General features: G+C 48.4%; 1 protein-coding gene across 1 annotated transcript in view; it reads right to left on the minus strand.

Moving 5' to 3' along the window:
• Nucleotides 1-6,930: 6,930 nt before the first annotated feature.
• Nucleotides 6,931-25,054, minus strand: part of WWOX (WW domain containing oxidoreductase) — a 957,466-nt gene continuing 939,342 nt past the window's right edge. The window contains exon 9 of the mRNA XM_047790837.1: nt 6,931-8,048. Coding sequence (XP_047646793.1) covers nt 7,860-8,048 — 189 coding nt within the window. The 3' untranslated portion in view covers nt 6,931-7,859. The remainder of the gene's footprint in view (nt 8,049-25,054) is intronic.

The following is a 25,054-nucleotide window of genomic DNA, read 5'->3' on the forward strand; positions in this document are numbered from 1 at the left end:
ACTACATTTTATAGAAAGGAAGCTTATGCAGCCTTTATTTCTAAGATCAACTGTATTTAAATACAGGGCTAGACTTTTTTGGGGTCCTTGACCCAGGCTCACACGTCCTATCTTAGTTAAAGGATGTAGAAAAAGAATAAAACTGTATTTGGGTGGAGGACTGAGGAACCCATAGATGTTCTGCTCAGAGGACTCTAAACAATGGACAGATGAAGCTGGAGGGGAAAGAGAAACCACGAATGCATCGTGGGGTTGGGACACTGGGGCTCAGAGAGGTGCAGTTACTAGGACAACATCACACAGGAAGTGGTGGCCCCAGGACTGAAATATTTTCCTCAGTGGTAAAGAGGGGACAGCACTGCTCAATTCCAAACTGGTGAAATTTAAATGAACAAAACCAGGATCTCACTTAGGTGTCGTGCGCAAAGTTTGGGTCGGCACTCAGGAAGTGATATTTGATAAAAGTGGATTTTCTTACCTGGGGTGCCCAGCAACAAAGGAGAAATTGTCCTGACTCCAGAGTGAAAGAACAAGTCTCCAAAGAGCCTCAAGTGAAATCAGGAAAGCTGGAGGGAGGCTCCGTGCCTCTAAATCTGAGTGACGGGTGGAGATCCTCTATTTGCCTATAGGCCGATTTCAAAAGCTACAAGAAGCTTTTATTCCTTTACACCTAAAACGCAGCAGGGCATGGCCTTGTAAATGGGTCGGCTCAGGAGGGAGACGGTCTTCCTGGATGATGGGGCACTTTTCATAAAAGCAGACAGCACTTCCGCCTGTGGGGCAAATACATAAGCCAGCGTGAGCAGAAATAACCTGGGTTGGTTTTGGTCTTTGCGTGGCATTTGCATGGGGTCCGTGTCATGCTGCACTTGGTGACTGAAGAGGGAAAAAAGGCAGGACATTGACTGATGGAATAATGTGTAAAAGGTGTCCTGGGTGATGTGGTTTTTTTTTGGTCTGCCCAACCCGAGCGCAGACTCACCTGGAATTTCAACTCTAATTAAAACCGTGAACTTGATCCAGTGGGACATTGAAAGATGAAATGCTTATACTTTAAATAAAGAGACAGGCTGCTTGGGGTGTGTTATATCTAACTAGTTATAGATTGTGACACTATGAAGTTAAAATAGCTTTAAAAAAAAAGGAAAAAGAAATAGCAACGCTGAACTCTGATGGAAAAAACACACATATGAAACACGTAGGTTCTGCTGGTTGTAACCCTTCCAGATGGTACATGGAAATAGTCAGCAAAAGCCACCCTCAAGGTCTGGGACTCAACCGTTTCAGGTGTGTCCGTGGAAGCTGAGGAGGTCAATGAATGGAGGGAAAAGGCTGGATGCAGAAAGATGCTCATGGAGCCCTCAGTTCTAACAGCAAAACCTAGAAATAACCTGGGTGTCCCAGGGCGGGAGTTTCCAGATGATGGCCCGCCAGCAAGACGATGCATGAGGCATCCATTAAAATAACTGAAACCTGAGAAATAAGGTAATTGTGGGGGAAGATAAACGAAGGGCCCGTAACCAAATGAAACCACACAGTGAGAGGACGCGGAAGGTAATAAACAAGGGTGGAAAGACCTCTGTTAGAATCGTGGTATTTGAACCTCTCCTTTCCTTCCTCAAAATTGCCTTTATCGTGACTACATCATCGCGTTGACAGAATTCTGAGAATTTTTTTAGCCATCATGAGAACATCCTTTATTATTCTAAAAGGAATTCAGCCAAACTAGTTTGGATACATGGAAAGATACAGAAAGTGAACACACCCGGTAAATAGTGCCGTTTTAGATTTTTTTTTTTTAATGTAAATGTCTCAAAACGGTACTTGCTGGGGAGCAGAATGGGCAGCCCTTTGGGGAACCAAAGCCCTGGGCTCAGGGTTGACCCTCACGAAAGTCTCCAGGGCTCCCGCATTGCAGTTCAAAACAAAAACCACCCATAGCCCCATTTTCAAGAGCAAAAACCACAAGCCACAGCATCAGTCATTGCCGGGGATGCATCGGTTTCTTGTTTCCCATTGAGAAGCTGCAGAAAGGGCTCCCTTAATCCGCCGTCAAAGTGGAAACTGGCAGCCGTTTGGATTTAAAGAAGCAGAGAAAGGGAGCGGTTCCCCAGAGGAGTATCAACTCTGGCTCCCCATCCCATGTGGGTGGATGCTGTGGCCCTGGGGCAGAGGCGGAGGGCTCTGGACATAAAGTCCCCCAGAGCCTAAACCCAGAGAGAGACGGCCAGCTGCAGACAGACGTATTACCAGGACAGGAGAAAAGGGCTGTGGGGCTGAGCCCCCGGGCATGAGTAGATGGCCTGCTGGAGACAATCTGTAGAGTTTACATCAGACGTGGCGCACTGGGAGAACCAGAGCTGGTGCTTGCATGGGAAGCCAGTCTTCCCTTGTGAAAAATTCACCCATTGTCCACATTGTTTTTTCTGTTTAGAGCCACATCCATGGCATGAAGTTCCCAGGCTAGGGTTCAAATTGGAGCTGTGCCGACACCACAGCCATAACAATGTGGGATCTGAGCCACGTCTGCAACCTACACCACAGCTCACGGCAACACCGGGTCATTAACCAACTGGGCTAGGCCAGGGCTCGAACCTGGGTCCTCGTGGAAACTAGTCAGGTTCACTTCCGCTGAGCCACGATGGCAAGTCCCTGTACACATTTAATTACACGTACTGTGTGGGTCTGGAGGCCAACCCTTCAGGAGGGGGGATGTGGGGGAAGGCATGTGGACTTAAAGGCTCTGGATCCAGGTAGTGACTCTGCTGTTCAGCTGGTTGGGGATGGTGGACAGGTCACTTTATCTTTGTAAACCTCAGCTGCCTCCTCTGAGTATAAAATAAGATGGTGGGTGTGATTTGCCTAGACTGGCAACTGGCACAGAGTAGACGCTCAATAAATAGTGTCTGCAGGTAGCAAGAATGATGATGGAAGAACAGATCATTTTTACATAGAACTAAGGTATGTATTACATGTATATATATTAAAGATGCATATACAGATATATACATACATATGCATGTGTACACACACACACACACACACACCATGGCAGGTGGTGAGCAACAGCCTTGGGCTTAGAATAAGCTAGAGAAGGAGTGAAGCTTTAGACGACCCACTTGCTCACCTGTCAGGGAATTCCCCCACAGACTTTGCCAAGAAAATAGGGTGGGTCTGGCTGGAGCAATGACCCACAGGGACTGGCGATTTCTGACGAGGGGATTCAGGGCATAGTTTGTGAGAGGAGACCTGGTTCCTGTTTCAGGGCATCAGTTTAGCCAGTAACTTGGAGCCCTTTTGGTAAATCCGATTAGGACTCGGTGTACGGTGAAGACACCTACAGAGCCCAGAGATACTTTTTTATAGCTGGAGCTGTGGTGGGAGGGTTACCCTAAACTCTGATTTTCCACCACGTGGCACTCGATATATGTGTGTTGGATGCATGGATGAAGACCTATTTTGTCTGCTAGGGAGTGATTTTGTTTTTTTTACTGAAGTATAGTTGATTTATAATGTTTTAGTTTCTGGTTACAGCAAACTGGTTCAGTGTTACTATAGCTTATTACAAGATACTGAATATAGTTTCCTATGGTATAGACTGTAGACCTTGCTGTTTGTTTTATGCATAGTAGTGTGTATCTGCTAGCCCCAAAGTCCTAATTTATCTCTCTCTACCCCCTTCCCATTTGGTAACCCTATGTTTGTTTTCTATGTCTGTGAGTCTGTTCTTCCTTTTAAGTAAGTTCATTTGTATCCTATTTTAGATTCCATATAAAAGTGACATCACATGCTGTTGGTCTTTTTCTATCTGGTTTACTTAGTGTGATAATCTCTAGGTCCATCTAAATTGTTGCAAATGGCATTATTTCATTCAATTTTGATGGCTGAGTAATATTCCATTGTGTATATGTACCGCATCTTCTTTATCCATTCCTGTCAGTGGACATTTAGGTTCTTTCTTGGCTATTGTGAATAGTGCTGCAGTGAAGATACGGGTGAATGTATCTTTTTGATTAGCGTTTGCTCTTGGATGTATGCCCAGAAATGGGATTGCTGGGTCATATGGTAGTTCTATTTTTAGATTTTCAAGGAAATGCCATGCTGTTTTGCATAGGGGACTACACCAATTTACATTCCCACCAACAGTATAGGAGGGTTTGGGGAGCTGCTTAGCTGAGGATTATGTCCCGCTCCCCTGGTCAGGGTCCCCCACGCCTCCCTGTACCTCCAGTTGCAGGATCCCTGTGGGAATCAGTGCAAACGTCTGCATGGTGCAAGGAGGCAGCAGCAGAAGGCCCCCTGGTTCTCTTTGGCATTTCAAACATCACTTTGCCTGATGATGCTTCATCTTCTTTGCTGTGAACTCCCCCTTCACCAAGTCCCCAAAGCTGAGCCATAATGTCACTTCTCTGCTCAGCCTGAGATGTTGAGCTGGTGCCTCCTACTGGAAAAAGACATTTTCAGCTTCTTAGAGGAGTGGTGGTGCTGAAGTAGGTAAGCGGGCAGCTGAACAGAAACACACCCAGGTGTGAAGGGCAGTGCTTTCCCTTATAAACTGCGTGGACAGTGGCAAGTTATGAAACCTCCTGCCCTCAGAGTCTTCATCCATAGATGCAAAGAGGAGGCCACCTCGTAAGTCTATGGTCAGATTAGAAATTAGATTTAGGAGTTCCCACTGTAGCTCAGCACGTTAAGTCCCCATGAGGATGCTGGTTTGATTCCTGGCCTCATTCAGTGGCTTAAGGATCCAGCATTGCTGTGGCTGTGCTGTAGGACAACAGGTACTGCTCTGATCCGACTCCTAGCCTGAGAACTTCCATATGCCACAGATGCAACCATAAAAATAGGAAGGAAGGAAGGAATTAGACCCAGGTTTGCAGCTTGCCTAGCACAGTGGGTGGCCCACGCTCATAGTCACGATAATGGGAATTATTTTCATGAACATAATGTCTAGTCATCAAGAACCCTCCTCTCCTTCAGTGGTTACTTATTAGACACCTTTCAGATGACAGGAACAACTCAAGGCACTGGGGCCACAGTTATGGACAAAACAGACAAGGCTCACAAAGTTTGTTGTAGGAGGTGAGGAAAACAGTAAATAGATAGTCACATAATGTGTCCAGGAGTATTAAGTGTTGTGGAGAAAAATAAAGGGTAAGGGGTGGACAGATGGGGCGCCACTGTGAATGCAGTGGCCAAAATGTCACTTCAGCAGAAAGGGATCTAAGGCAGAGAAGAGACCGGCATGCAGTGTGTGAGGAAGCCACGAAGGTCTCTGGAGGCAGAATAGTTCAGCAGAAGGAACAGCAAGTTCTTGAGTAGGGAGGGTGCTGGTCTTATTTCAGGAGCACAAGAAGTCTAGAATGGCTACAGGTAGTGAGTAAAGAGAAAATTCTACAATATGAGGTCAGAGAGTGCTGGGGACCCATTATGGATGAACTCTTAGGCAAAGGTTTAAAAAGAAAAAAAAAAAAAAAAAAGGACTTTCCTCAGTGCAATGAGCCATTGTATCAGCATGCTGTGTAACAAGTAAGCCTGAAACTTGGTGGCCTAACAGGACAAACTTATTTTTTGCAGTTCTCTGGGGGTGACTAGAGAGTTTCTTCTTACCTGGGTTGGCTGGGCTGGGGCTGCGTCGCCTGGGATGGGCTTGGGTGCATGTCTCATGGGCAGCCTGGTGTCAGTGCGGACAGCACCCCCGGGCCTCACATTGTCCAGCAGCACAGCTCAGACTCATCCATAGGATGGTGGTTGCAAGATTGCAAAGAGTGACAAGAAGGGCCAAGCCCTAAGGCAGAGCACTTTTCAAAGTGGCCAAAGCAAGCCACCTGGCCAAGGCTGGAGTTAGAGTGAGGATCACCTAGAGTTGCTGTTGTGGCTCAGCAGAAACACACTTGACTAGTATCCCTGAGGATGTGGATTTGATCCCTGCCCTGACTCAGTGGGTTAAAGGATCTGGTGTTGCTGTGAGCTGTGGTGTAGGTCACAGACACTGCTCGGATCTGGCATAGCTATGGCTGTGGTGTAGGCTGGCAGCTGTAGCTCCAATTCGACCCCTAGCCTGGGAACTTCCGTATGCCATGGGTGTGGCCCTAAAAAGCAAAAAAAGAGGACCACCTAAAGTGTGGAGGCAGGGGTGAGTTGGGGAGGGGTTTTTTACAATTGCCATGTTTGCAAAGGGTCTGCCTCAGAAGCACTGGACGGTTTGGACCAGAAAAGTGACATTATCTGAGGCATAGTTTCAAAGGAGCCATGACAATAAGGATTTTGTTTGGGGAGAATATAGCCAGATGGGAGGATGGAGCCAGGCTCCGGACCCCTGGAAAGCAGTGGTGTTTGACCACAGAGCCAGAGGCCCCGAAACTTACGATGCTGTCCACCTGCCATTGTCAGGAGGTGCAACAGTGACACACACACCCCTGCCCCCACCCTCCTGGTACTTCAGCAAAGGCGGTCTCCCCACCTTGCCAAAGTGGCCTTTCTTACCTCACTGCTGGAATGGCCTTGGACACCAAGGTGGGAGTGACACAGGATGAGAGGGAGAGAATCTCCAAGCCACCCCCATTCTCATATGCAGAGATGCTCTCTATCACCAAGAACCTGGTGACTACAGGGGGAACAAACCATCGAGGGCTGAAATGACCCACATTCTGTAATAACAAAACCTCTTAAGGTGAAATTTGACGACAGTCATTTTTCTTTTTCTCTTCAACAGAAAATATGATGCTGGCATGCTAATTGCGTGAGACAACTCGGCCCGCAGACAGCCACAAAGCACAAAAACAAAACAAACTCAGAGAAGAAACAAGAATGGTGTTTTCCTGGCGTCTACAAGAAGCGCTTTATTTTTCCTCTAGATTTCTTTTCTAAAAAAACGAAACAAAACAAAAAACAAAAGCGAAACATTTAAACAAGACAGACTTCAGGTGATAATATTCAAGCATGTTCTTTTATTCAGCAGGATGGGAGGAACAAGAGGAAGTGGAGCAGGATGCTATACGGATGCACTGAGGGGCTGGGAACCTCCGTGATCAGGTTGCTTCTTAAGACTGTGAGTGAAGAATGAAGGGAACAACTTTTTATCCCACCCCCCAAAATACCCTGTGCATTCTTAAGGGCACAGTGCTTCCTGTCCTGCCTGTCAAGGTACCAAGGGAATGATTTGCAAAATTTGTTATAAATCCCTAAAGGATCTTTTGTATAGCTTTGGCAAGGGAGTCAGTGGACCAGGACTTCTGCGACTCACTAGTTGTGTCTGTCTATTCCACCCATTTCTAAGTGTCACCTCCATCTTGACTGGAAGAAGGTTCAGAGACGTCTCTGCCCAGTTTGCCAAGCCCGCTCTGATGAGATGAGGATGAATGAAAACAGTTATCTCCTGGATCAGTGCAACAAAGGATAAACACTGGCTCTCTCTTCCCTAAATAGGAAGAAGCCAGCTCTTGGCTCCAGTGTGGCCATGGGAGGCTGTGGTGGTGACTGGGTGGGACAGGGACGTGTGGCTATTCTGAACAGTAAGTGAGAATTGTTTGTGCTTCTACAGTGAGACAAAGAACCCGCCTATCAACTAAGGTTCACTTTCAAACAGGCCATCAACAGGGATGCAGAGAGACCCAAGCCTAACCCACCCCCAGAAAAGAGAGACTGTCCCTGAACCCCAGAATTCCCTGCTTCCCATTGATACTTAACATTTTTGGCTCTGTTGTGACTACTCTTATGTCCTTGCCTCTGGTAAACCTGGATCAGAGGGACTTGGAAAGCCCCGGGATAGTAAGTGGGAAAGGGTCCAGGGGTTGGCATTTACACACATATGCACGCACACAGGCCGTGCGTGTGCCGATCCTTGCCGATGCCCCCACTTAGCCGGATGAGCTGCCAAGGCCCTCTTGGATCAACCTCTCGCTGAGTGCCCACAGGGCCCGGGCCGTCTCTTCGCTCTGAGCTTCCGTCGAGGGCATACAACGGCAACAGTTGTTGAAATACATTCCTCCCAGACCCTCCAGTTCCGGAGCAGCAGCGCAGTAGACGGTGGTGGCAGCTCCTTGTTGCTGGAATCAAAGAAGAGAGACCATAAGAACATTTTTTTTTTTTTGGAAGAAAAGAGGTGATGGAGTGAGTTATTCTAACTAACTGGGAATTGGCAAGAGTCTCTCCCCAGCTGGTTCTGCGTGGCCAAGGGCACAGAATTGGGAGCCTTTGACTGTAAAAGGTAGGATGGGTCCATCCTGGGAAGATGTGTTCATAAACTCTGCACGTAAAGCTTGTGTAGGAAGAGGAAGCTTCAAAAATACATGACATGAATCAATATATCACATCACATGTCTCTTCTGAGCAAAAAGGAAAAGATGGGATCCTTTTGAACCTACAAGAGAAAATCCATCTGACTCTTTTGACTTCTCAATGCATAATGGAATGTCACTCAATGCATAATGGAATGTCACACCAAGATGTTTCTAGAACCTTCTGTCTGAATTCAACCCACCACTCTAATCATGGCTCATCAGGCCACTGAAAACACTAGTGCCACTGGTGCCAGATTTTTCCTTTTCTTTGCTCACTGTGCTGTTGGGAAGGGTTTGTGATGCTGTGTTAAAATGCTTGAAACACACACATATACACGTATTCCCCACCACACACACCTGCTTTGTGCCGACACAAGATGCATCTATTGATTTACCCTGATCCTGTGAAACTTTACAAATGTCATGTTCAGCTCATACTTGCAATGGGACTGTGACTTGGGGGTCCATGTCCTCCCAAGCCATTTCAAAATGCAAGTGATAATGAGTGCCATTGATCACGTCTGATTCACTTTTTGAGTATCAGTTGGCGCTGTGGCTAGGGAGGTGCGGGCCGACGGGGCACCATATCATCTGGGCTGACAGAATACTGTCAGGGATGCTGTAAAGAGGGCAAGAAATCACTTTGCTTTGCAAGCCATAATTAAAAATAATAGGCTGGTGCTCAGAGAGAGACACGGTAGGCACGGCTCTAATTTAAAACCAATAGCGTTTATCTGGCATCTTATGATTATTTATGTGCATCACAGCCCTGCCGCATTGACTAATTATCAGTGGATAGGGATGGGGGGTTGGCAGAAGAGAATGGAGAAAGGTAACTGGGGATAGGATCACCATTAGGAGAACATCAGGGACGAGGGGTTTTCATTTACTCCCCAAGGCTTACAGTTTTTCTGCCCCTACAGGGTTTTTAGACCGTGCCCAAGCAGAGAGTTTACTGGCGATTCCCACCGCCCCATGGTTTGGTTTGCATTCCCTATGGTTGTGCCCTAGAACCATCGAGAGCCAAGGTCACTCTGAGAATCAAGATCTCAAGGTATTATAATTTTAGGGAAGTACTATAGAGCACTCCTGGAGGTTTTTTTTTTTTTTTTTTTTTTTTTTTTTTGCGGCTGGAGGTGGGGGCGGAGGGGGGGAGCGGGCAGGAAGGATGCTTATTGAATTTGTCTGCAAACCAAATGGTCAAAGATATCCAACTAATATGCTTGTGGAGAGGTGGGTAGCGTGGTGTGGGGATGCGATGGAGGCTTAGGTGCTGATAGTAACGGGCTGCTTGATTGTACCGGACGAATCCTGTTGGTCCAAAACATGAACCCCTGACATGACTTCATGTAACGAAATAGAAACTGGTTGGTTATTTCTCCAACCCCCTCACCTATGCCCACTCCCAAATAGTCAGCAGTTTTCTTGAATTTGGCTGTTTCTCTTCAAATGGATTCATGTGCCTCAAGTCTAATGGACAGAAGGCTCTGTCATCCACATTTCCTCTCACTGAATTATTATTCCTGATAACCCTCAGCCTAGCACCTGGCACATTTAGCTAACAAACTTAAGTGGCTTATCTGATTCCCGCATCCCGTACGGAGAAAAAAGCAGCACAGTGTCCCTAACGACAAACGGAATAATGGCAATATTCATCCTGCCCACCCAAGCCAAACTTCATCTTGGCCTTGACTCTTAGCAGAAGTTGGTGTTGGTGTTTTGCATAATTTTCTGGCTATCTCATATTTCCATTTTATTTTGCAACTGCCAAAACCATCACAGAGCCATGAGGAGATTTGCCATCGGCTCCCACGTGGTGAGAGAATCCAGGCAGCTTAGCCGCCAATCCAGGCTCCCCCAACCCCACCCCAGAGTGGTTATACTAGCAGCATTCATGCATCACAACAAACTGGCCTTGCACAGTTCCAGCAATCCTGAGGAAAGATCAAAGTTGGCCACTCGGGAGAGCAAAAAGCAGAATTCTTCCAAACCCAAGGTAATCTTTTTAAATCTCTGACCATCTAAAATGATACCATGTTGCACTCTCTTGGATTTTTGGAATAGTGTTTTTGCAGTGAAATTTCTGCACTTAACATTGATTCAAAACCGAGTTGATGAGGGAGCTGGAGTCACGCGTTTTCCCTCCATGGGAATCTAAGAGCGATTGCGAATGACCTCATTTCATGTAAACCTCCATTTGGCTACCATGCTGAAAACCATAAATGTTAGAAAAGCCTCTTTTAAAATCAAGAACTGGCTTTGATTCCTCCACCACTAGGGTCAGGGTGATAGACAATTTTAATCCCATCACGAGTGGGATCTGGCTTTGCAGAAAAACACAGTACAGCCGGGCATCTGAACGCAAGGACCACCTCCTCCACTCCCAACATCAAGGATGGACACTTGGCAAAGTCTCACTCTCCGATTCACGCTCTGTTCAACTAACATTGTTTCCTTTCGTCTCTTGCTGGACAGTTAAATGGGGCTTTTAGTCCCAAGCCCCCGACCCTCACGGCTTCTCAGGGAATGCTCTTTCCAGCTGCACCAATGGCAGCCTCTGAGTGATATCTTTACATGATCGGAGGTGACGACAGTTTCATAGCAAGTTCTAATTTTTGGCGCATCGGCCTTTTGGTCTGCCTATCATCAGAATGAGACCGAGACGCATTAGAGAAATCTCATTAGTAAATAAGCCAGTACTGCTGATACAAGATAAACCATCTTTAGGAAAAGAAAATTTACAAGAGCACTTTCGTCACCGTCAAATGACTTTCATGCCACTTTGGGGGGCATCAGCACATAATTCAGAAAAGATGAAAGAGCCATATAAAGGAAATAATGTTAACAACGCTGTTATAAACTGTGAGGCAATGCTTTGCTGGTTGTCACCACTGCTTAGTGATGCATCCTGATAAGATAATGCCGTATCTTGACACAGAAACGCTGGCTGGAGCTGTGGGTTGCCCTAAGTGACTTTCTGAAGAACAATTTATGGGGCGCCTGTAGGTTGATGCAGCGGCTGATCCTGGGAACCGGAGTGTGGCGACTCTGTCCCCTGGCAGGGACACGGAGTTAGGATGTGACTGACAGGAGACCGGGGATTTCTGGGAAGCCCAGTAGACTCTTTAATCATGCCTGGATGCCGTTTCTGATCGGGTCAAACATTTGCGAGCCGCCAGAGGAGAGCTACGCCATCAATCTTGATAGTGTACGTAAAATGACCTGGGATTCTTGTTTGGGATTAAGTTAAGAGTATCTGCGTAATAAGGGTTCATCATTCTCTTTCAGAAATCATTTGTCAGACAGGCAGCACAGTGTTTACCCCCAGCAAGGTGAGATTTTAGAAAGCGGTTGCTGTTTGTTTATAGTTGGGGCCCTGAGGTCTAAATTATCCATCCTGCCCCAACTCTTTGTTGGGATCAGAATGTGGAGGAGCCACTTTTCATCAACATTTATTTGATAACCACTAGCCATCAATTTGCAGCTGTCAGCATGGAATACAAATGAATATTGACTCTTGGAGAGAACCAGGTACAGAGGTTTCTGACCAACAACCTACAGTAAAGGAAGAAATCCACCCACCCACATCTTCGGATTTGTAATGCATCGGTTAGTTTGCTAATATAACGTACATCTTAATAAGGACATGTTACTCAACGGATGTTTCGTTTTGGGGTTTCTCTGTTTTTAAATGCATGCTTCTTAAAAGGAAAGAATAGATTCCAGTCTTAAGGTAGATTTAACTCTGAGACATATAAAAATATTAGACACACTATCATGAGCTATCTATATATCCAGTGATTTCGAGAGTAGTAAACATTCTAAGATTGCTTTACTACAGATGCATTGACGGCAGGACGTTGCATGGCCAATGGTGAGTGAATTAATCTATGCAGAAAAGCAGAGTTGAGGAAGGAAAGGCAGCATGAAGCTTAGAAGAGACCCAGAACCCCAAGGTCCAGGCAGGAGAACAGCCCTTTTGGAAGTGGGCAGTGATCACTGTGCTAAACCCCAGGACAAAGACATTTGTAGGCTTCAGAGGAAAAAAATGACACATGCCTCTTTCCCTGTTACTCATCTGGGGCCTGCTAGACAAAGCAAACACTGCCCAGATGTAGACCCAGCCATAGCTCCAATGGCCCTGTGAATATGGCAGAATAATTGAACCTGGAGCCCGGGTAGAGATGGGCCAGAGAGCACAGGTGTCACAAGTGGGATAAATGGCTGCCTCCACACCCTCTCTGCCCTTGTCCATCTCCCAGGAACATTCCCCAAAGAGAGGTCACAACCAGTCTACTGGAAAAGTGATGCAGTGTTTCGGAGCTCACCTCCCGAGACCGTGGTGCTTGGTACACAGGCGTTCCTCAAAAACAATATGGTTTAAATCACTGGTTTGAAAGAAAAAAACAAAAGCGAGCTGCTCCAAAAGGTTGTGTGTTTCCCACTCACCATCTGAGAACAGTGCTTTCAGCTGGCAAAGGAGCAGCAAATTCTGTTAGTTTGCAAAGCGAGGCAGCTTGCGTGGGACTTGAGGCTCACGGGCCTTCCCAGTGGTGGGACCTTAACCCACACATCCCATTCTTGCTTGTACAACTGAATGGATGGCTGGGACATAAGTGCGAGTCAGTAACAAACCAACTTCCACCAAGATGGTGTGAGATGAGAACAAAGCAGAAAACATGACTTGAAAGGACTGTCCACATCGTCGAGCTTTTCTGGTGCGTCCTTGTGGATGGGGGCTGTCGGTGGTGACAACGGCTGGCCTCTGCTGAGAGCTTATGATTCCTCTGGCACCATACAGGGGGCTTTATGCGTACGATACTCTAAACCCTACATGGTGCTACAAGCCACGGGAAGTCATTATCCCCATTTACGGAGAAGCCCATGGAGCACCAGAGATCCAAAGCCACACAGCTATTCTCACAGATGGACCCTCCAGAAGCCACACCGGCTGCAACACACAACCTCCTTCCCAAACATGCCACATGCATGTGCACGCCGCCCATTCCCTGTATGTCTCTGCCTCTTGGCTGTGGCTTTCTGAGGAACCCTCTTCTCAGCCAGGCCACGTCTGACCACCGTGTGCAGCCCTGACACGGTCTCAAGTGAAATGTCTGGGCCGTCGTGTGCTCGGCTGAGAGATGTTAAGAGGCGATTTCCCACTGTTGATTTAGGCAATGAACTAAATTGAAATTATATCCATTTGGATTAACAAAAATGAAGACTCAGCGCCACCTCAGAAGATCCGAGAGCAAATGACCCTGAACAAAACGGTCGCCTGCTTCAAAACACCATCTCCAGGTGCCACGTTTGCCCAGCTATGAATCTTCCATTCTTGGACAACAGATTTTTTTTTTTTTTCAAAGCATGAACAGAACCACATCAAAGCAGGGACACCCAAGCAATCTCCACCTTATGACATGCACACCCACAGAGGATGAGGAAGGCCTTGTGGGGGATCACATCTGACAGGTGGCATCAGGTTTGCAGAGGAACCTCTGATCCATCGCCTCTGCTGCCCTCCCCCATTAATTCCTAGCCGATGAATTCCACCTTATTCCCAACACTCGACTTCTGCAAAGGCAGCCAACATTATAGGCTTAGAGACGTGCAAATACATCCTGTCGGTGTCAAAATAGAACTTTCTTCATAGCCCTCAAGTGTTTTGCTAACTCACTCACGGGCTGTTCTTAACATTTATCAGAGGAGGGAAATCCACTCAATTTCTCAAATGGAAAAAGTGAAGAACGTCAGGGAGGTGGGTGTTTGTTTTAACGGTGGAGGCTGTGAAGGTCTGTGACAAGGTTCTGGAGAAGCCATGGAGACCACCTCTGGATCGTAGCCTGACGGGAGAGACTGTGTCCCTGTCACAGTGCATTAGCCTCTTTACCTCCTGCCACAGGGACACGGCTTCGTTGCTAGAAAGAGGACCACAAAGGCAGCGATCCTCAGAGGTTCCTTTCTAGCTGATCGTCCCTCCCATGGCCAGTAAAGGAGTGTCATTCCCCAGATGACACTGGGACACGGTCTACCAGGGCTTGACGGCAGCTGCTCTGAGGGAGAGCTCAGTGACGGGACATGCCAGCCCATCACCATAAATATTCTTGGTCCTGGCAGAGGGCACAGCCCCGAATTACAAAGGACATCTTGAATGGGGTGTTTGGGGGGCACGAATGGGACACTGCTTTCACCTAGCAGCCTCCTTTCACGGCCTCCTTTGGGAAAGAATCATGATGATGTGGAGGCTTTCTTGTGTGCAGTTCAGGCACCCCAAATATCATACCCCTCAATACCTGTTGGACTACAGAGAACCCCCCTAGTCTCCTTGACAAAAGGCATGGTGCTCCAGGAAGACCATTAAGGAGTTTTCAGAGGGTGACTTGAAGACTAAAGCAGAATGAGTTGGAAAGTCAGGAGAAAGGCTGGAAAGGCTTTTGTAAGGCAGGAGAATAGATTTACCTTAGGTTCTGGGGAAGGAAGGGCAGCCAGTCCCAGCCATCCAAAGACGTCCAGAGCCACGTCTGTTCTGGGAAGGCCAGGTTCCAGAGGATTTTTTGCTTTGGCCATCAGCAGGACTTCGGGGCAGAGTGACCTTGGGAGATTTTCAGGACTGTGTTTTGAATTCAGCGAACTGCTCTGAACTTTCCCTTGACACGAATGAGGCCCTTTTCCTATCTCCTTCGTGTTCCAGAATCCTTGCCATCACTGTTCCAATGGTTCCATGACAGATTTATGGCTGGTCTCAAAAGCGTGGAGGTGGACTATTTAGAATGATTTCCTCTTTCTGAGACCTGCTGTTACTGTGAGATTCTAGACGTGTTTTGGTGCAGTGGAAAGTCCTCCAGAGGAGGGAAGGAGAAAGCAATGGCTAAGTCCGGTCCAGTGGGGGGGTGACCTTATTCGTACCTGTTCCACCTTTCGTTTGTGCCAAAGATGTTCTACAACTGATTGGGCTGGAGAGAGACGGTCTCATTAAAAATAAGAGCTGTCGTTGACTATTCGTATGCCCATGAAAGAATTCCCTGGGCGTTTCCTGCCAAGGCAGCCTGCAGTACCCACACTGCTTTTCAAATAGGGCGTTCTCTTGCTGGGATGGAAGATGGCACTGGGGAAGCCATCCTTCCATGGGTTTCTTGAAAATGACTAAGCAGAAGGACCATCGAAATTTGCCACCACAATCAGCATCACCCTTGTACCTGGGACAAATCCGGTAGCCCGTTTCTGGGATTTTTCCAACCGGGCCACCTCGACGCTAATGCTAAAGGACTCCTGAGTGTTTATGAGAGAGAAAAGAAGATATTTCGCTTGTGTTAATTTGAAACATTTTGCATTTTCACTCTACTTCTTTAACCTCGGTGATAGCTGGCTCTGTATACTGTATATAAATGGATGCCTCTGTATTTGCCATGCATACTGAAATAAACCTTTGGCATCATGGCCAGGCAGAATTCATGGGTTCCGTTCCAATATAATGGTGCAAAGAATAGCTTCACAGTACAGGTGAAACCAACAGCTCCCCCCTTCCCTTCTCCTGCACAGAATCTCTCCACTGGGTCGGGTCCGCCTGCCCACACTGGCTCTTTAAGAAAACCAAGAGCTGACCATTTTTGTGAGCCGGGAGGATTTGGGGGCCAACCCCAAACAAGCTGTCCTGCCTTGAAGGTTGACAGTTGATTTACACCTAGGTCACACAGAGAGTCTATGACATAGCACTGAAAAGGCACAGGGCGGTAGGGGGTGGGGGAGAGAGAAAACCCGCAGGGTCTTCCCTGATGGGGCCACATCATGGTAAGAGATGAACTCTTAACTCTGTCTTCCAGCCAAGCATTAAGAACACGGAGGCTGCCACCACGCAGATCTCCCAGGCAGGCCCCCGCGCCCAGCCCCACCGTTTCAAGGCGAGCATGTCTGCGTTAGGTTTGTGCATTTTCCTAGAGAACTCACTCCAGCAGATCATTTCTCAGGCTCAAAGACGCTGGCCTTGTTAATATTTCATTTAGAACATACTGCGGAGAGCGTCTCATTTATATTACTTCCATAATTAATGGTGAGAGCGCAGGCACTGCCTTGATAAGACAGATCTCGTCACCGTGGTCGATGCGTAAGGAGAAACAATAGATATTTCATTCACCAGCAGCTTGTCGCTAGTTAGTGGGAATGATCATGCATGCTGTTGCTTTAATTGCCAGGGTAAATAATTCTGCCTCGGTGTTAGCATTTTAAAGCACTTGATGCAAATAGACTAGGAACTGAACACACACACACACACACACACACAAACTACCTTGATTATGCAATATCTTAGCATAGAAAGTTACAAAGGTATGTCTTTTTAAAAAAAAATCGCATTCTATCATGCAAATATTATCTAAATATGCATGTGCTGACGACTCATCTACTGTATTTTAGGAAATACAATTAGGCTGCCTTTCTCTTCTCCTGTGTGGACTGTAAATACCTGTAGATCTTTCTCTTGTTTCCTTATGTAAATATATGTAAATACTAACAAGCCCTGCATGCTGATATTCTAGGCAATTTCAGGTCCTTTTATAATCTGAAGGCATGTACTTGAACTGGTTTGTTAAAAGGAAAAAACAAAAAACAAACAAAAAAAACACCTCTCTCGAACTCTTTAAAGCTGCATAGAAATTAAAGATTTCTTCCTAGACCGTTGTGGCTCCTTTTGTTTACCTGCTTGTTCCCCAGCAGAGCCCCCCTCTCACCTCCTCCCAGGAAAGGGACACCTGGGTATCCACCAGGCCCTGGAACACTTGGCTGAACTATGTGGCTTGGGTCTTTACACACTTCCCTCTGGTTTTCTACAGAACTTCTAGAATCGTAAGCCTCTTTGGGTTTACCTATCATAAGATTGCGAGGAAAATAATTGCTCTCTCCTACTCCCATGCTAGCCCCACAGGGCTAGAGACTTAATAGCCCCCGACCCCCTGAGCCAGGAAACAGTCATTCCTCTTTCAAAGATGCAGAAACCAACTCGCAGCAGAGAAGCACTTGCTTCAAGAGACAAAACTATTCAATGCCTCCCCAAGCTCACTTCTTTCCTGTATATCAGCGGCCACTAAGTTAACTTTTCCTGCAAAGGGTGACAGAGGAACTATTTTAGGCTCCGCAAGGTCACACGACTCAGACCTGCCGCGCCTGTTCTGAAAACAGCCGTATAGACGACACCTGCCCCAGGGAAGATGCCTGTGTTCCAATAAAACTTTATTTACAAACACCTCTGCGCTACACCCGCAGCTCGGGTGCTCGGTTTCCCTTTCACACGGTGTCATGTTTGAGGGACTGGGGAGAGCCTGTGATCAACCGGAAATGCTCCATCTCGCCCCTGAAAGTAGCAACCCTACGTGCAGAAGCCAGGAAACATCAGGGAAGGGGGCAAAAACGAAGTCCCTTGAGCTTATACCTCAAACTGTCTTCCTCAGACACATCTCACTGCCAGGCTTCAGTTGAGTTGTTTTTGTTTTTTTTTTTTTTTGGTTTTCACAAATGGGGATGGAGGGGAAAGTATGAAAGACGAAAGGTAAAAAGAAAAAGCAACGGAGCACCACTCGCTCTTCAAGCAGGGGAAGGAGGCCGGTACCCCGGGGTAGCTATGGAAACCAAGCTGCACGTAAACTTCCTAATGGTTGGAAAACAGCGTCTCCTTTTGAAGGTGTTTTTCCCAAGTATGATGCTCCGGTGCAGATGCATTAATTGACAGTTTCCTCCCGGACTTTTCTTTATTGAAGTTTCCAAACTTAATCTGATGGCACAAGGAACTCTCTGGAGCCCTTGAAGGATGCCGCAGTTAGGTCTTCAGAAAACTGAGCCAGTGCTGGCATCCTGTACACATGCAAGCTGATTCCCCTGCAAAGCGAGTGGAGCAGCAGCCCTCGCTCCCTGCGGTTTTCCCTTGAAAAACCACACACACACTACTGTATAAAACACGATTAATGAGAACCTACTGTACAGCACAGGAAAATCTACTCCATAGTCTGTAAGAACCTACATGGGAAAAAAGAATGGATGTGCGTGTACAGAGGGCTGATTCACTTGGCTGTACACCTGAAACCAATACAACCTGGTAAGTCAACTATACTCCAATAACCAACCAACCAACCAACCCACCCTGCGTTCACCTGGGGAGGCGAGAGGTCCTTTCTAACCTCAGCTGAACCAGCATCAGTATCAACCCTTTAGTCGTGGAGGGAACTGAGGAGAAAGAGCAGGTGGAGGAAAGAGCTGGGTATTTTTGCAGATGGGGTAGCAGCATGGGATGGCACCAGGAGCGGAAGCCTGAGGTTCGTGAATTCGAGTTCTGGTTTTGCCCCCTGGCAGCTCTGTGCGGAGACACAGCCTCAGCCTCCTCACCTGTAAAAGCGGCATCACAACAGCCCCCTCACCTGGTTCTTGGGGTGACGAATGAGAACAATGGCAACTTCCCCAGTACACAACTGACGCCAGTTCAAGGGTAGCTACGATTCAGGGTATTAAAAATCTAGAGGGGGAAGCACACAGAACACCATATCTCAGCTGCCCTTCATGTGAGGGACTTAAAATAGGAGAGTGGACAGTTCTACCTTCTCAGTAGGAAAGTCAAGCGGCACTTTTCTCAGCCCCCCCTTACCCAGCATCCTTGGGTACCAGGCTGGTCACAGATTCCACTGCTCCCCCGGCCACAGAAACTCGAGTCACGTCCACATCCATGAAATGGGGGCACCGACATTTGAACAACGGCCACAATCATTTGTTAAACGCTATCAAGGGAGTTCCCGTCGTGGCTCAGTGGTTAACGAATCCGACTAGGAACCATGAGTTTGCAGGTTCGGTCCCTGGCCTTGCTCAGTGAGTTAAGGATCTGGCGTTGCTGTGAGCTGTGGTGTAGGTCGCAGATGCGGCTCAGATCCCGCGTTGCTGTGGCTCTGGCGTAGGCCGGTGGCCACGGCTCTGATTGGACCCCTAGCCTGGGGACCTCCATATGCCGTGGGAGCAGCCCTAGAAATGGCAAAAAGACCAAAAAAAAAAAAAAAACAAAAACACTATCAAGTTCCACGTGCTGCCTCCTGCCCTGCCCTTGGCACACACCTCCCAGAAATCTCCACCTAGCCCCGGGCAATGAGTCTGGAAAAGGGGAAGCACAGAAGATGGGAGCAAATGCCGTGAAAACGAAGTGCAATGAAAACGTACACCACTAGCTGCTGGGTAGCGGCGGGGCTGCCCCAACATTCCTTCAAAGTTTCTCTGGAAAACTTACAGCAAAATGTCAGTAAAGCACACGTCTCCGTCCCCATGGGGTATTAACCCCATTTCACAGAGAAGAAGACTGAGGCCCAGACGTGGTACTGACTGGCCCAATGTCCTCCACCAGGTAAGCGAGGACATCCTCTCTGGAATCCATGCCTCCTGGCTCCTGTGCTGCTTCTCTAAGAGGCCCCCATGCCGCTCTGTTATACTTCATATAGTCTACCCTCCTGGGTGCAAACTGGCCTTCCCACACCATTCCTACCAGGCAGGCAGGTCTTGGGGGCTCCAACTCAGAGCCCAGAAATCAATCAGCTCAAGAGCAAAAGCAACCCACGAAGGCATGAATGTAAAGTGGCATCCGTTCGTTTGGTGGCTGTTTAATTTGGCTTTTGATGCTCTTGCAGACCCTGAAGGCAGAGGGTTAGTCTCACTCGCTGAAAACATCCCAGCAGAGTCAGAAACACAGATGCCCGCCACCACGCTGGGCGTCTCTCTGAGTTGGACCCAAAACTCAGAGATAGCGGGGTGGGCAGACTGCATGGGAGTTGGTCTCAACCAGGAGATGCCTGGATGGGAAACCCTCTGGCCTGACCCATCTTCCAGCTCCCACTCTCGCATCTTGCTGCAGCAGATTCCACATTCCAGATTTTAGAAGCTACAAGACAACTGCAGCCCAGTCCTGACAATTAGTCACACAGTTTTATCACAGCACTCACCTGCCGGCCCTTTAATCATTGCCCATCCAAACCCATCCTGCATTCACCTTTCAGCCAGGTGAGCACGGCACGTAAGAGCTGCCTTAGGGAGGGTGAGTGCAGCCCCAATGTCAACAGTCAACAATAGCAAGGCAATAATGACAATAGTAACAACTGTTGGTTACAGAGGGTCTGGCCTGCTATGTGCCAAGGACCTATTATTACTCCCGATTCTCAGAACAACCTTACCAGGCGGGTATCATCCTTGACGCTACAGGAGGTGAAGTACCACACGGCCAGGCACCTGGAAAGCGCCAGAGCCAAGATCCGAACTGAGTCTGTCTGGGTTCAAAGCCCATGTTCTTGTTCATGGCTACTGCCCCCTCTGACCCCACACCCTGTGGACTCTAGGGCATCCAGGAATTATGCATAAACGAGGAAACTCGCCCCATCAGGCCATGTAGGTGCTCCCTCCCTGGCAAGTCCACAGAGCCTTGGGACCCTTCCTCCTAAGCTCCCTTGGCCCTCAGCCCCCTGGCTGCCGGCCTGGCACCCCCAGGTCTGGGGGCATCATTTCCACCTGCCTGTGGTTGGGGACGGTACCCTAGGGGGTCGGATGCCCCTTCCCTGCAGCATTCCCCTTCTGCAAACTGCTGCACCTGCAAGGGAGATCCTGGAAGCCGGCAAGGCTCGGGTTTTATGGTTGGCTGTTTGTGGGCTGTCTGGCCTCGTCCACCAGGGCGGGCTCACGACCAGCCAACTGCAGTTAAACTCTCCTGCCCTCACAATTCAAAGAAATGCTGAACTCAGGACCATGGGGGGACACCGAGGGACCTCTCACTCTGCTTTTTCTCCCTTCCTCTGGCTGCCACACCTGGTAGGACTCGTTGGCTCACAACTGCCTGGCTTATAAACAGGAAGATGCACAAATATGTGAGGAGCTGCCCCGCAAGGTATCAGTGAGGACTCAGCCAGGTGTGGAGACAGCCGCCAAGCGGCCAACATGGTTCAAAAAATCTGTCCTCTCCGGGCTGTGCCCTCTGGATTCCTAACTGAATGACTTTGTAAGGCAGTCCCCTAACATGTGGGTCCCTATGGAACTGGTTACCTTCTGTGGCATTTACTAGGAGCCAAGCCCTAGAATTTTTGCTGAGCGCTGGCAAGCCCTGTGGAGGTATCATGATCCCCATTTGATTTACAAGGCAACTGAAGCTCCAGCAAATATAATGACTTAGGAACAAATCATTCTGCTTCGTTGAGTTCTGTAAGAGAGGCACAGGCCTTAACGCTTCTGGGGAGGGTCTGGGCTTTGCACCCCCGTCTCCCCAGTTATAGGCAGGGCCCTGAAGCTAGAGAGGTAAGGGGCAAAGGGCAAGGGGCAGAGTCGGGAGCAGAGCCCAATCACTTGCGCCCCAGACCAGATGCTGACGTTCACAGTCTGAGCGCTGCAGGATCTGCACATCTGCACGATCAGAGCAGCTTTTTTTGACCACCAGATGTAGCTAATACTTTTAGAGCATGCCAGGCCTGCAGTAAAGAAAGGTTTTACGAGTACTGTCTCATTTATGACACCTGCACGCGACAGACATGGCATCTGAGGTCCAGCAAGCTTAAGCAACTTGCCCAAGGTCACATGGTGGTAAGCAGCACCACTGGGCTTTGAACCTGGGTCGTCCGTGCCCTTCACCCCTTGTTGCCTGGCAACTTGGGCCACAGAAATCAGGCCCTCACAATGACCTGTCACTTACTTATCCAATGGTAGACAAACGTCTCTGGTTAGCCAGCTGCTCTAATAAGGGCATCTAGACGCTTAAATGGGATGTGACCACTGTGATGGCGACCAGGCTTCAATGACCCAGAAAAAGTCCTAAGAGACTCTAGGTGTTGGTTACCTCGAATCTATAATCAGAGACTCTATCATCAAGTCCTAAAAAAGATCAATCTCTTATTAAAAATGTACCCTTTTAATAAGAAAAAAGGAGTTTATTTTTCTTACTTGTTTTCACATTTACTATTCTCTTCACCTGCTTTTTATTCTCTAGATTTTGGTAAAGGACCAACTGACTTACAGTGTATTACATGTGGGGCCAGATCCATAATTGCTCCACACTTCAGGACCACTTCATCCCTCCCTGGAGGCTGGTAATTAGAGAGCTAGGGCTTCAGTTCAAGGCCACGGTATCTGCAGGGTCCCTGCATCACAATCCCAGCCCAACTTCATGGGCAGATGCGCCCTGACCTTTGCCCTGCATGTTCAGATTTTCACTTCGAGTAGGAAGTATTGGGGAAAAAAAATAAATGGATTGCCAACCTGTAGGTTTTGCCTGGCATGACAGAATTGCCTCTCCAAGGCATGTAAAAATCCCGGACGACTACCAACCACCCTTTTGTAGGGCCGAGGAGTATATTAATAGGATCACTCAAGTTTACTTTCCTGTGAGTTGCTTTGAGATCAGGAGACGTGACAAGACAGGTCGGGACCTCGAGGTCATGAAACCCCTGGGGCGTGTCAGGTACCGTGGGAAAGTATAAGCCCAAACCACTTTGGGGTACCTGGGGACCGGAGTGACACACACTTGTGACTTTCAGACACTGTTCAAGATGATCCTTGTAACCATCTTGATTCTGAGAGCTGATTCTGCTCAGGTGGCTCCCTTCACCCAGGACTGAGTCGGTAGTAAGTCCTAAACATCATTCTAGAAACTTCCCCAAGTCTCATTCAATACAGCAAAGACTCTGCAAAGCAGAAAACAACGCCCCTGTAGGGATGAGGAGACCAAGGCTCAAGGACTCAGAACGTGCTCCAGGTTATACAGAGCCCTTGAATGCAATGCCAGGATCCAAAGCCAGACCAGTTGGACTCCAGATCTTATCACTGCTCTGGTTCACTGGGCACTGTGCTCCCTATGACTTCAGCCTCCTTGAAGACAGCACGTTGCCTTAGGTCCTTTCTGCAACAAGGGGGATCCATAGGATGACAAATACAACTGTCTACCCCCCATGTGCCTCTCATCAAGAGATGCAGGATCTGGGACCCTGTACAGTTGCCATGGGAATAGGAGGATCTGGGAGGAGGGAATGGAGAGCAGGTAGGTAGGGTACCAGGGAGGAGAGAGCAGGGGCGCCTCATGGGACTGGACATCTCTGGACAGTGAATTATTACTTTTCATGCGTTAATGGAAGCAGGGCTCATACAGACTCAGAATTGACCCTTTCTGCCCAGCATCACCAGCCTTTGGTGACCCCAAGCATAGAGCCGGGGCATGTGCTCTTAAGCCAAAGGTCACTGCGTGCACCTTGGCCACCGACGGGAGAAGATGCAGAGAAGAGGATGGTACGTGTTCACACTGCACTCCTGTAACTTTAGCAAAGGTGCCAAACCTCAAAACTGCTTTGGGTTTCATCACTTCCTCAAATGAAGGCACAAACAGGTCCCCACCGACTAAACGGCCGGAGAAAAGCCTGTCCTAGAACTGAGTGATGTTACTGTCCCCTCTTTCCAAGAGGGTAGCTGCAAACAAGTGTATCCTTCCCATCTGGGTTAACAGAATCTTTCCCCTGTGGGAGGAATAACATGTTCACATAAGAAAGAGACCGGTGACGTGAAGGAAAGGAAAAAGAGTGAAACTTTCTCTTCCTTCTCGATTGATAATCCCCGACGTAGGGTATATCTAGAACAGCAGAAGAACCTCGCCCACTGCTCTTGCTGCGGGATTCCAGGTACCGCCACCTGGATGGCTTCCCAATGAGCTTCTGACACTGGAGTGGACACTGTGGCATGCTGCTCAGATCCCCATTCTGAGCCAGGGAGACCCTCGTTTCCCCAGCTGCTGGGCTGCTGTTTGCAGAAGGCTGGAACCCCTTCTTCGAAGTGCCCTCAGCCAAAGGAAGCTGCCTCACCCAAGGACGCACCCCTCCTCCTCCAGGAGGCAGCCACAGCAACGACTGCCTGGCCTCTTTGTCCCAATCCAGGACATCTCTGAAGGGCCACCCCGGCTTCAGTCTCCTCGGGACTGGCCAACATGCCTGTTGCTCCTACATCACATCCCAGGCTTCCCTTTGCCCCGTCCTGCCGGCCACACTACCCCACCACCACTGCCAGGCATGGATTTTTCCCCAGAGGACCCGTGAACAAATAACAGCTGGGTGACGCTGAGAAATACACTTAACCACGCTGAGCCTGCTTCCTCAGCTGTAAAACGGAGAGGCTGGTATTATTTGACGGCATCATTTTGATAATGAAGTCCGACCACGTCCGTAACATCCTTCCACAGAGCTGGCGCCTAACTCTCAGCAGATGAAAGCAGGTGGGGGGAGCAGAAGCAGAGGCTGTCACTAGTGCTCTCTATCGGCCTGATTTCTTCCTATCCTTCCCTTGGGGGAATGCGACACGGTCCAAAAACACTAGACTTGGGGGAGCTTCTGTTTAGACACGGAAGATTCAGTTCAGGCCTTTTTACCCGCCCTCCCTCCAGAAATGCGATTAGAAGTATAATAAAGGGGGAAAAATGTTTACCTCGGTGATCAAGAAATACCAACAAAAAAAGAATTGGAAGATGGGAAGCAGATGGAGAAGCGTGAACTCCTGACGCAGCAGAGCGGTGCCTACAGAAGAGGAAGGCACTGAGAAACACGCCAATTCCGGCACAGGAACTCGGCAACCGAGAGGAGGTGGCAGAGGCCAGGTCTGGGAGGAAGAGAAGTGGGAAGGCTGGAGGGTGCTGCATGCCACGGCTGGGCAGCGATCTCCCACGGGGCAGGCAGCCGCCTCCATCACTGCCAAGTTCCAGGGTCACTGCCTCCTCGCTGAGTTTCTATCAGACGCCTCTCCTCACC

The sequence above is a fragment of the Phacochoerus africanus genome, chromosome 8 (genome assembly GCF_016906955.1).
Source record: "Phacochoerus africanus isolate WHEZ1 chromosome 8, ROS_Pafr_v1, whole genome shotgun sequence".
Lineage (NCBI taxonomy): Eukaryota > Metazoa > Chordata > Mammalia > Artiodactyla > Suidae > Phacochoerus > Phacochoerus africanus.